Consider the following 12,421-nt stretch of genomic DNA (forward strand, 5'->3'; position numbering starts at 1 on the left):
CAATGGACATGAGTTTGAGTAAACTCCAGGAGTTGGTGATGGACAGGGAGGCCTGGCTGCTGCAGTCCATGGGGTCACAAAGAGTCAGATACGACTGAGCAACTGAACTGAACTGAACCGAAGTGGAAGAAGGGTGCCCAGGATAGCAGAAGAGAAGCTACAAGCCTGTCTGCCCTCCCCCACTTAAAATTCACCGACCCCCAGATTCCTTTTTCCAAAGTCTCTTTATAGAAAACTGAACCATAAACCCTTTCTTGCTCATTTTGAGGTCCTCATATGTTAATGGCCTCACACAACTGTCAGTCCCTCCGTTCACAGCAGAAGAGGCTGGGGGGAGGAAGTTTGTGGCAAGAGTCCAGGGTGTCCCAATGAGGTTGCCAGAGATCTGCAGAACTGCTGCACTTACTATACAGCTAAACTGACCAATGTCTGTAGACTGAATAAACAGTGTCTTACAAATGTATAGCCACGGGGTTGTGATCAGTAAAATACAAGTTCATTGAAAAGCATTAATGAATAACTAAGAACTTCTGGTCATAAGAGTCACTTTCTCAGATTCAGAAAACGCATGGGGCAACAGCACTGCTGTTCCACTTTAGAAGAAAGCCCTGGGAGAGGAGACAGCAATGGCAGTTAACTACATGTCCCAGCAAAGGTGGGTTACCATTCCCAAGAAGGGGGTGGGGGCAAATTCCCACGATAACAAGCTGGAATGAAGTAGGCTGAATTTGAGCCACAAGTCCCATTACTGCTTCCCTTTGGGTCTCTGCACAGATTGCCAAATAACCCTCTGGAGCAGAGGGCCACAGATCTCCATTACCCATCACCTGAAGATGAGACTTGTTGATGACTGAGACCCAGACCCTGAAAACCAACCAGTACAAGCTGAGAACTCTCCATCTATGGTCACAGCCTGGATGGGTTTCCTCTAGGACTGTAACCTGGGAGTGTCCTAGGGGGAGTGCTTGGGTATCAGCCCCTTAAGAATGCCACCCAGCACCTGGCACCATCTGAGCTGGCCCGTTCAGAGATGCACAGTTAGGATGCTTAGCCAACTACTGGCACCTTGTTGCTCTTGGTCCCTGGACCACAGGGCATGCAGGCCTGGGCACCATAAGGCTGGTGGGCTTTCAGGATCGTGTTAGGGGGACAGGAGTGGCAAGTTCCTGAATCCCGATCAATATAGTAGCCAGCAGGACAAGAGGTGCAGGAGGAGCCCATGTCAGAGGCTTCCAGGGCACACGGACGGCAGTAGGAAGCCACCCCGTCCATGACATTGGTGATGTTGATGGAGTAGATCTTGGCGACATCACTGGTATACTTTCTTCCCTGGAAACAAAGACACAAGAGGAGAGTGAGCGTGGCCTGCCTTGGCCTGAGAAGTAGCAGTTGAGTGTTCTGGAAATAACAGAGTAGACTTAATCTTTTTTATCATGTGATACTTGAGAAAAATCTTTAGAAGCACCCTGTTCTTTTTACTCACCTAACAGTATCTTTTAACGTACATTTTGTGTCATTTTAAAGTAAGGACTGAACAATTTAGATGATGTATGAAAATATTTAGTACCGTGGGGAAATATGTAGTAGGTATTCATATTTTTTAAAAAGCAGATTTTTCCCCTTATAAAAGAAAACAAGTATTTACAGAGAAATAAAGACTGTATATTAGATACTCCATATGATAACTGGGTTATCTCTGGGTAGTAGGATTATGGGTGGTTTTCTTCTTTTTGCTTATTTCTAAGTTTTCTTCCAGTGAACTTACATTACTTTGAGTTAAGATAATAAAACTAGAGTTATTATTATTAAAGCAAGAACAGGACTGAACAGGGTATACCAGGTCAGGTACTACATATATCCTCAGGACATACATCCTCAGGACAGGTCTCCTGAGGAGGGACAGGTAATCTTAGGAGTTTCCAGGGTCACTTGGACAAGGCTGGATGCTCCTCAGGGGCTGGCATAGGCAGTCCTCTGCCTGACTCCTTACAAGTCTTCTAATCACTGGATTCTGAAGCTCAACCGCATACTTAAGCTAAGGTAGGAATCCTTCCAGGTTAGGAGGTCTCTCTGGGCGCTGAGCTTCTGAGGAAGGGGAGGATCTTACTGTCTCATGGAAAGTTGTCCTCTGGAAGGCCCAGGTGAAGCTCATGGTAGCATTCTCCTCGATGATGTAGGTATAGGACTGTTTGCCTTTGGAACCTTTCCACGTCTCCACGGGACTGTTGGTCCTAGAATTCACACCCTGAACCCAAGACAGACAAATGAAGAAGGCATGATGGCTGGGCAACTGTGGGGAGAGGGTGCTGATACCGCTGCCATCCTGGGGGCCGTCACAGTGGGCTAGATCCATATTAAATGGTGCAGTCCCTGACAAATAGTTGGGCTCCTTGTTTGCAAAATCACTGTAAGCAGGGGTGTCAGTTATGCTGATGCACCAACAGGGCAGAGGGGCCAACCTTCCCGGAAGCCCCACAGCAGACAAAGGAAGGAAAACATACCACCATGAAGTAGAGCTCGCAGTTCACAGAACAGATGGTCTCAAAGACAAATGTGATTCTGGCCACCTCTTTGTTCTCTGTGTCTGCCATCACTGACTGCGGAGGTCTGTGGGGCAGAAATCAAAAGTCGGTTCCAGGGGCCAAACAGTGCTTAGTGAAGAGATCAGATGGCAGCAAAGGGTCTGCTGGGGGACAGGATTAAGTTCTGAGTATGTTGGAAAGAACATGAACTAAAGCCAAGTCTATCATCCTAGCTGTCTGATCTTGATCTAGCTAAACTGTACCTTTCTTATCTGTAAAAAGGTGATAATAGCTTTCTTATTTACCTCCCATCATTATGCGTGCTAAGTCACTTCAGTCATGTCCAACTCTTTGTGACCCCACGGACTGTAGCCTGCCAGGATCCTCTGTCCATGGGATTCTCTAGGCAAGATACTGGAGTAGGTTGCCATGCCCTCCTTCAGGGGCTCTTCCCAACCCAGGGATTGAACGTCTCTTGCATTTCCTGCGTTGGCAGGTGGGTTCTTTACCACTAGCGCCATTGGGAAGCCCATCATTGTGGTGTGATCCAAAGGCATAACAGATGTGGAAGTACTTTCTAAAATGCTGAATAGCCTTGCTAGCAGAGTGAGGGCTCCAGACCCGCTGAATTAGAATCTGCAGCTTAACATGATCCCCAGGTGATCCATGTACATGTTAAAGTTGACGAAGGACCACTAGCATAAGACATCAATTGTCTACACTCACTCAGCAGTTCAAATCCCTTCCCCATCCCCACCTGAACTGTGGGGGTTTTGCCCTGGTCAAATGAGCAGGTACTTCGATTCATAGCTTTTTTAGCAAAGTTTTCATCCTGGTCCTTCTTTGGGGAAAGAGAGAGCCATGTCTGATAGGTGGGGATGGCAGGGTGGGGCGAGTGGGGTTAGAAAGTGCTTTACTGCTATGATCATACTTGCAAATTGAGAAGTATTTTGGAGAGTGTTATCTCCCAAAAGTCTAAGAAGTTTGCTTCCCTCAGAAACATAAGATACAGCTGTTCAGTTCTGAGTAATGTAAATGAAGGGAAGGGAACCTTTCGAGCAAGTACTGTGGCTGAGCACTGTGCCCGGGATGGAAGGAGGGAACTTAAAGGAGGGAATGGAGAAGCCAGATTGGCAATAGGGATGCTGATTCAGTGGTTCCCCCTCATCTTTAAAGCACATACAGGCAGAAGAGTTCACTTGGGCTTTGAAAACCCATTTGTGGCTTTCTTTTTAGCTTTGGGCATATGATTGACTTCTGAGGACCTCCAGTTCCCAGCTACTGTCCACTCAGTGGTGTGAACTGATGGGCTGGAAGAATCATCTCCATTTGAAGTTAGGCCAGAATCACAGACTGTCAATCCCTTTGTTTTACAGACAAGGAGCCCAAAGCCTAAAGGGGCACATTGGCTTTCCCAAGTTCACCAAGCCAGTAAGTGGCAAAATTCAAGTGCCCTGTCTTTTAGTCCAGTTTTCCTTATGCTGTACCACTCTGCCTGTAGTGGCTTTTTTAATGGCAAACAAATTGCTTATTATCCTAACTGTTCTTGGGAGATGGGGATAAATATAACAATAAGAGCAGTCCCTCCCAGAGACTTCACTGGTGGTCCAGTGGTTAAGAATCCACCTTGCAATACAGGGGACACAGTTCGATCTTTGGGAACTAAGATCCCACGTATTGTGGAGCAACTGAGCCCACATGCTGCAACTACTGAAGCCCAGGTGCCACAACTAGAGAGTCTGTGCACCAGAAGGAAAGATCCCGCGTGCCGCAACTAAGACCCAATGCAGCCAATAAATAAATAAATAAAACCAATCTTATTGTCCCATTGAAAGATGAACTATCTATGGGCACTTCTAGCCCTATTTTTTACAGGTTTTAAAATCTTACTTGATGCTTTGAGGAGGAAGAATTTGAGTAGAATGTGGCCAAATAGTAGAAAAAGCTAGATGGGATGGGAGAGCAGTAGGTAATCAACGTGGGCAGCAACTAAGAACGTGTCAGCATTCAGGTTAACTTTATCAGACCGTTACTGTGGTCTCCTCTGTTCTTTTCTTGTTTTTTAGACTGTTTTTTTAATTTTTAATTTTTAAAAATTTTTATTTATTAATTTTGGCTGGACCTTACAGCATGTGGGATCTTAGTTCCCCAACCATGGAATTGAACCTGTATCCCCTGCATTGGAAACGCAGAGTCTTAACCACCGGACCCCCAGGAAGTCCCATTCTCTGTTCTGGACTGACACTTCTGCACACCAGAAGCCCTCTCGTCTACAACACTCCAAGCTGTGTGGGACTGGGATGTGGCCAAGGGTGGTGTGGCTTCCCCTTAGCTTTGTGCTCCTCACCTGAATCCTGGCACGACCAGGGTGAGAATCATGAAGTCATTGTCTGAAGCTCCAACAACTGAATAAATGTGATCACCTGCCACCTCCCAGCCTGGAAAAGGAGAAGGATATGAGTAAATGCCCAGTAGTCTCAGGTGCAGGGCAAATGTGCACACAGATGACACTCTGGAAGAGAAATAACATCATCCTTTAAGGCATCCAGAACCATCAGCCAACACAAGCCATGTTACTTATCAGGCTACTTTGGTCAAAAACTCTGAAACTCTCAGAGCTCTTAAGACCTCTGCAGTGTGTGTATTGTTTCTAGTTTGTCTCTAAAGCTAAAGTTTGCAGAATATATGTTCTTTGTCCATGGGGAGTGGAGCATTCAAGGGAGTGTGAGCATGGTCAGCTCATTTTTCTCTAGACATCACTGTTTTGAAGAACTGTGAGTTAGGAAGAACCCCTTTGGCAGGGCAGCTAGCTGAGAGCTCAAGGTGGGGGGAGGTAGTTACCTGTCATGCCCCTGTACTCAAAGTTGATCCCGCTGAGGACGGTCGTCTCCATGTTCGTGGGCAGCGTGTTCCACCATTTGTATTCAAATCCCATGGCAGGTTCGGTCCCTGCTGGGCAGTGGCTACAATCTGGGGGAGCCACAAGATCCACGCATTCAGTAGGAAGGCTGCAGCCACCCTGACTGGAGCTGTTGTTGCACAGACAAGTGGCAACAGTGGCGGGCAGCTCCACAAAGGTGTTGCTGAGCACGGTTAACAGCAAGCTAACTCGAAAGCATTCTGACAATGTGTTTAACAAACTTGGGGTGTAAAGGCTGACCCTTCATTCCATATTCCAGTACCCCACTTGCCCATCAAATTATTAATTTCAAAGCTTAAGTGTATCTTTTAGTCTAATACATATAGTTCATATTATTTGTCACATTGTCATCAGCAAATGCCTTCACATTAACAGGTATACAGATCCCCCCAGCTCCTCTCCTGCAAATTCTGATTGTGTCAAGGTGGCCATCCCAGCTCCAGAACCTTCTAGCTATCTTCCCTGCCACATGCTGGAAGCCTCTGCTGTGAGGAATGTGCCCCTTCAGGCCTGAGTCACATTCGCAGTTGGAATGAGGAGGGAGGCAGGCAGTTCTCAGGTGGACCTACAGACAGGGCCCGCCCTGACCTCTCTTCTGAATATGGTCCTCAGAGGGGGCCTGGCCCTTACTGTCTCCCTCGGAAGGACATGGTGTGAGTTCAGTTGACATGCTGAGTGCCCATGTGGCCCACCCATATGTGTGGCATGGGAATGGAGTGAGGCCGGGAGTGGGATGGGAGAGGGTTTACCGGAGCCATTGGAGTAAGAGCCATAAGGGCAGGGCTCGCAGGTGCTACTGTTGGTCTTGAAGAAGCCTGGGTTGCAGGGTCGGCAGTGGGTCTTCAAGCCAGAGGCAGGCAGCTTCACCGCGCCCTCCAGATCCTCGCTGCAGATTTTTGGCTGGGCCCATTTGTACATGAGCTGCGTCTGCAGAAACAGAGCCCGACTCAGCCTGTTGTGTGGCATTAGCACATCTTCAGGAAGTTACCTTGAGGATGGGGTGATTCTGGGCTCTAGTGAAAGCTCCAGCAGGGTGGGGAACTTGGTTTGGGTCACCAGTGTATCCCTGGCACGTGCTTAGTGCCTGGCTCGTGGTCATGCTCAGTGAATATCTGCTGAATGAATGGACTGGGATGAAGAGGGATAGGCCTGTGTGTTGGATGGGAAGAGGGGACCAGTTTCCTCCAGAGAAAGCCATAATTCCAGTGTAGAATCTTATTATTAATACTAAAATGTCACAGGAAAAGCAGCTGGTGAAAATCCCGGAACACAAAAAGGCATGGAGTGGAAGTGGCTTAGATAACCCCTGGGGGAATAGAGGATGGCTGAGGTGTCCCAATTTGTCTTCTAAGTATTTTCTTTGCTTTGTCACTTATTCAGTAGACATCTAGAGAAAGTCTAATATAAACATGTGACTCAGAGATGAATGACGTGGCCCGTGCCCTCAGGGAGCTAGCTCACTGTCTGGCAAGGGCATTGCATTGCATTGCATGCATGCTCAGTCGTGTCCAACTCTTTGTGACACCATAGACGGTAGCCCACCAGGCTCCTCTGTCCATGGGATTTCCCAGGCAAGGATACTGCAGTGGGTTGCCATTTCCTTCTCGAGGGGATTTTCCTGACCCAGGGATTGAACCTAAGTCTCCTGCTTTGCAGGCAGATTCTTTACCGCTTGAGCCGTCAGGGAGGTACCCTAGCAAGGGCACCATAATAACAATCCCCCATGAGGGTATGAACACTGTGTTCCCTGGGACATAAAGACAAGAGCAATGAGGCTGGTTAAAGAGTACAAACTTCCAGTTATAAGATCAAAAAATTCTGGGGATCTAAGGTACAGGCGATTAGAGTTAGCATGGTGATTAGAGTTAATAATGCTATATTATATACTTGAGAGCTATTGAGAGAGTATATATTAAACATTCTCACCACAAAAAAGAAATGGTAATTATGTGCCCTGATGGTAGTTAGCTAGCTCTATGTTGGTTATCATCTTGCAATATTTAAATGCATCAAATCAACTCATACACCTTAAACTTCCACAATGATATGTGGCAATTATATCTCAAAAAACCTGAAGGCAGAAGGCAAGAGAACTGATTAGCCTCCAAGTCAGTGAGCAAGAGAAGCACTGTATCTGTCACTTACTAGGACCATCCCTAGTCTTTTGATGGAGGCGTTGGCTAGCGAAGAGCAGATGAACTGCAGGAGGCCCCTGGTGAGTCAGGGGTGAGGTTGGGCAGTGTCAAGCTTCCTGTGTGGTCCTTGGGCAAGAGACAAAAGGATTGCATTGAGGTGATGATCCAAATGCGCTATGTAGCATACCATACATGCAAGAAGGTGAGTGAACAAGGTATCAGTCCATTTTATTCAGGATAAGGTCTTGACAAGGTCTTAAAAGGGCCTTTGTTGAAGATGAGCCCCGGGACAGACAACTTGTGCCCCTGCTCAGCTCAGCCTTTCTCTGTATAAAGAGCAGTCAGTGACCAGAGACCCAGACTAGTGACCTAACCTTATCTCCCCCAACTCGTCTCCTTGAGTCTTATAGAGAGAAGCATCTGGGGAGCCCGCTGGACTGACTTGGGCCACCTCCTGGAGCAGCACACTCAGAAACCCCAATGGATCAGCGATCCGAGTCCCTGAGAAACCACTGAGGCACAGCAAAGGCCATAAAGGCAATCACAGGAGTCCTTTGATTTTAAAATACAGCTTAAAAGACAAAGTGAAATTCCGAGACTGAGCAGAACCAGCGTGAGCCCGAGGGCTGACACTTCCATAAGACACTCCTGGTGACCGTGTCTACTCCAGGGATACCCCCTGAGCCATGCTGTGGCTAGGCTGCAAGGTGGGAACACCAGCTCTGGTCCCACACATCTATAAGCCCCCAAGGTGATCAGAGGATGGCAGACACCCAGGCTTACAAGCATCAGAGCACACTATGGATCTATGTCCTTGGCCTGAACCAGGAGGGAAAAGAATGGGGCAGAAGGAAGCAAAGACAGCCACAATCGGCCACATGTTATATCCTGGAGGGAGGAGAGGAGCAGGATTGTCCTCTTAATTAGTGGGTCAACTGAGACCAAGAAAATGACAGTAATTCCTTACAAGGTCATGAAGAAGGCCAAACACTATAGAACTGGAGCTAAGTACAACTGATAGGATTAATCATTTTGCTTGGCTGCTGGGGAAGGGGATTTTGCTCAAAAAATGAGAATGGGGCCAGCCAGTATGCAGCGGTAAGACATAATTACAAAAACAATCGGCGTTAAGGACTGGACTTCATCCCACGCTTAATTAGCAGAAAGAGAATTCAGCCAGCCGTCCAGCCAGCAAAAATGTATGCATCCTAATAGCCAAGCACATGCTTAGTGCTGAATGATGCAGAATTCCCTACTCTTGTCTTCTTGGGAGGTTCTAGTTTAGGGATACAGACAGGACAGTTCATCCAGAATTGCTGATCTAAGGCAGATCCCACCACTTGTGCCATTGAGTCATCCCTGCTAACTTCCTCAAAGTTTCCAGGCACTTGCCTGCCTCCTCCACACCTGCTGCATTCCCTGCCTGGGGAGCACTCTGGCTCTTTTCCACCTGACTCAGGTCTCTGCTCAGAGAGGTCATCCTTACCCTCTCTAAGCAGAAATAGAGACAGGGATGTGGAGAAGTAGAGAACAAGTATATGCATGCCAAGGAGGAAACAGAGGGTGGGAAGAATTGAAAGTTGTGGATTTATATATGCATACTATTGATACTATGTATAAAATAGATCACTAATGTGTTTTATACTGTATAGCTCAAGGAACTCCATTCAGTGCTCTGTGATGACCTAAATGGGAAGGTAATCCAAAAAAGAGGGATTGTTTATCTGTTTATTGTTTTTCTGTTGTCTCTCCCTTCGCTCGCTGCCCGACAGGAATTAAGTGCCATGAGAGTGGATGTTTCCTTGGCTCTGTGAACTGCTGCATACCTAGTGCCCAGCACAGGACCTGGCTGTACACAGGAACTAATGACCTCCTCTGAAAGACCGGCCCTGGCCCCACCCTCCAACCTGGTCACTCCTCTCTGGGTTCCCCCAGTGTCCTGCATACAGTCAGGCCCATCTTTCTCCTCCCCATCATCTTTCTCCTCTCCCCCTCAGGGCAGAAGCCCATCTTATTCATCTTGGGTTCCCTGACTGGAGTCCAGGGCAACAACTGATACTCAAAAATGCCTGCTGACTCAGTGGTGGAACAGACTACAAAGGAAAGTCTTTCTGAGGCAGAAAGCCTGCAGGGGAGAGGAACTGGGCAGAGACAGAATAAATCAGACAGTTTTCCCGTGAGCCAGGAAGCAGGAATCACCCCCTATGCCGGCCTACAAGAGCAGCGCCGAGGGGACAAGTCTGATGAGAAAGAAGAAATAAGTATGTATGGACAGGCAGTCATGGCCCAGGGAGCGAAGCGAATGGAAGAAACCAAGCAAAAAAAAATGAAAGCATTTTTTAAAAGCAGAACATATGTGAGTGAGCAGCAGAACAAATGTAGCAAAAACAGTTTCTGACCTGAAAATGAGTGAGGTCATCTCATTTTGCCTCCCCACTGGCCCCGGGGTCACTGCAGAGGTCTGGGGGGTTTTCTCAGGTGACAGCTTCACTGACCGCTGGAGCTGCAAATCTGGCAAAGCCCAAGGGGCAGGCTAAGGGGTCCCAAGACAGTGCTACCCACCTCTCCTTCGGCATCACAGGCCGTGTGAGTGTAGAAGTAATCTTTATCTGTGCAGGCTGGCCGTGCTTTGCAGGTGGAGGATCCTTTCTCTAAATGGCAGAAGCAAGGACAAATATTTGAAGTGAAGAGAGCAGAGCTCTTGACCACTTGTACACGATGCTCTAACACCCCAGACCGTGCGGTGAAGCACAGCATGGATCTTGCAGAAAGTAGACAGTGCTGCACACACACCTTCCCTTTGCCTGAGTGGCTTCATTTCCAGTCCCTGAAGACCTGTTCAGATACCCACTTTGCTTCCCACCTTGATGCTGATGAGAAACCACTGGGCCTGCACTGTGGAGCAGGGCAGGGGAGGTGGGCTGGCCAGAGGACCATTGAGGGGGAAGGTGGCCGGAAGGAGCATCTGCAGATTTTTTTACCACCAGCCCAATTCCCTAGAACCTGCCATCTTCCAGGTGCCTCAGAACCCTGACTGTGTGGGTGGTTTTTCTACTCCTAAAGGGTTGAAGCAAAACATAGGAAAGCTTAGGACAGTGCCTCTGAATTTTCTCTCAATATGTGCCTAGAATGAAGGCCTCCCACACTGCATTTCCTCTCCTCCATTCAGCCATCCTACACAAATAAAGTGATGGTTTAATCCCACTCTTTCCACTTTTTCCACCCACAATCTTCACAGCACTCCCTTTAAGCCTTGAACCAGATTTAATGAAAAATGTTATGAACTATCATTTTATTTACTTTACTTTCTGTGTGTTCTTACATCTAGGTTGGTTCTGCTTTAACCCTATGAACTCCTGGATAGAAACAATGGATCCCTCTTTATTTTTTAAATGGTGATGGTAAACATTATTTTATTTTAAAATATTATTTATTTGGTTGTGCCGTATCTTAGCTGCGGCATGCAGGATCTTTAGTTGTGGCAAGTGGGATCTAGTTCCCTGACCAGGGATCGAACCCAGGCCCCCAGCATTTCGAGCACAGAGTCTTAGACACTTGACCACCAGAGAAGTCCCTGAATCCCTCTTTAAATCAATGGATTTTACCTTTTTTGCATTACAAATCCTTTTGAGAGTTTGAAAAAAAGATCTGTTTCCTGTATCCTGAAAAATATACCTAATTCATACAATCTTTTTAAATTAATTTATTTATTTTAATTGGAGGGTAATTACTTGACAACATTGTAGTGGTTTTTGCCATACATTGACATGAATCAGCCATGGGAGTACATGTGTTCCCCATCCTGACCCTCCCTCCCACCTCCCTCCCCACCCCATCCCTCTGAGTCATCCCAGTGCACCAGCCCTGAGCACCCTGTCTCATGCATCGAACCTGGACTGGCGATCTATTTCACATATGGTAATATGCATGTTTCAATGCTATTCTCTCAAATCATCCCACCCTCGCCTTTTCCCACCGAGTGCAAAAGTCTGTTCTTTACATCTGTGTCTCTTTTGCTGTCTCGCATATAGGGTCATTGTTACCATCTTTCTAAATTCCATATATATGCATAAATATACTGTATTGGTGTTTTTCTTTCTGACTTACTTCACTCTGTATAATAGGCTCCAGTTTCATCCACCTCATTAGAACTGATTCAAATGCATTCTTTTTAATAGCTGAGTAATATTCCATTGTGTGTATGTACCACAGCTTTCTTATCCATTCATCTCCCAATGGACATCTAGGTTGCTTCCATGTCCTGGCTATTGTAAACAGTGCTGCGATGAACATTGGGGTATATGTGTCTCTTTCAATTCTGGTTTCCTCGGTGTGTTTGCCCAGGAGTGGGATTGCTGGGTTGAATGGCAGTTCTATTTCCAGTTTTTTAAGGAATCTCCACACTGGTCTCCATAGTGGCTGTACTAGTTTGCATTCCCACCAACAGTGTAAGAAGGTTCCCTTTTCTCCACACCCTCTAATTCATAGAATTTTAAAAAATTTTCCAGGGAATTCACTTTCTCCAGAGTGAAAACCACTGCTTTATAGAGTGCCAGGACAATACTGCTCTGACTGCTACTGTTCCTGGTATGACTGCTGTGTCACCTGCAGGTAAGAAGGTGACGATGGTGAGACTTTCTCTCTACATATACTGCTTGATGGGTATTTTAGTAGAATGGAATGAGATTTTTAAGTCAGACAGATCTGGATTTGGATCCTGCGTAATCACTTAGTAGCTGTGTCACTTCTGGCAAGTTACTTAACCTCTCTGAAACTTTGTGCTCTCAACCTGTACAGCAAGAAGAGTAACATCTACCTTGCTGGAATCAGCACATACCTGACAC

At 46.8% G+C, this 12,421-nt stretch overlaps 1 protein-coding gene across 11 annotated transcripts in view; it reads right to left on the reverse strand.

Moving 5' to 3' along the window:
* Positions 1-12,421, reverse strand: part of ELAPOR1 (endosome-lysosome associated apoptosis and autophagy regulator 1) — a 67,194-nt gene that overhangs the window by 10,014 nt on the left and 44,759 nt on the right. For 10 of the 11 annotated variants that reach the window (XM_081487137.1, XM_081487138.1, XM_081487143.1 and 7 more), the window contains 7 exons: positions 10,140-10,228; positions 6,192-6,369; positions 5,364-5,492; positions 4,870-4,960; positions 2,502-2,607; positions 2,108-2,245; positions 1,066-1,329 (listed from right to left, as the gene is read on the reverse strand). In XM_081487137.1, the coding sequence (XP_081343263.1) occupies positions 1,066-1,329; positions 2,108-2,245; positions 2,502-2,607; positions 4,870-4,960; positions 5,364-5,492; positions 6,192-6,369; positions 10,140-10,228 (995 nt within the window). The remainder of the gene's footprint in view (positions 1-1,065; positions 1,330-2,107; positions 2,246-2,501; positions 2,608-4,869; positions 4,961-5,363; positions 5,493-6,191; positions 6,370-10,139; positions 10,229-12,421) is intronic. The other variant, XM_081487147.1, reaches the window with a different exon arrangement.

The sequence above is a fragment of the Giraffa tippelskirchi genome, chromosome 5 (genome assembly GCF_054371585.1).
Source record: "Giraffa tippelskirchi isolate mGirTip1 chromosome 5, T2T-mGirTip1v1.2.pri, whole genome shotgun sequence".
NCBI classification, from domain to species: domain Eukaryota; kingdom Metazoa; phylum Chordata; class Mammalia; order Artiodactyla; family Giraffidae; genus Giraffa; species Giraffa tippelskirchi.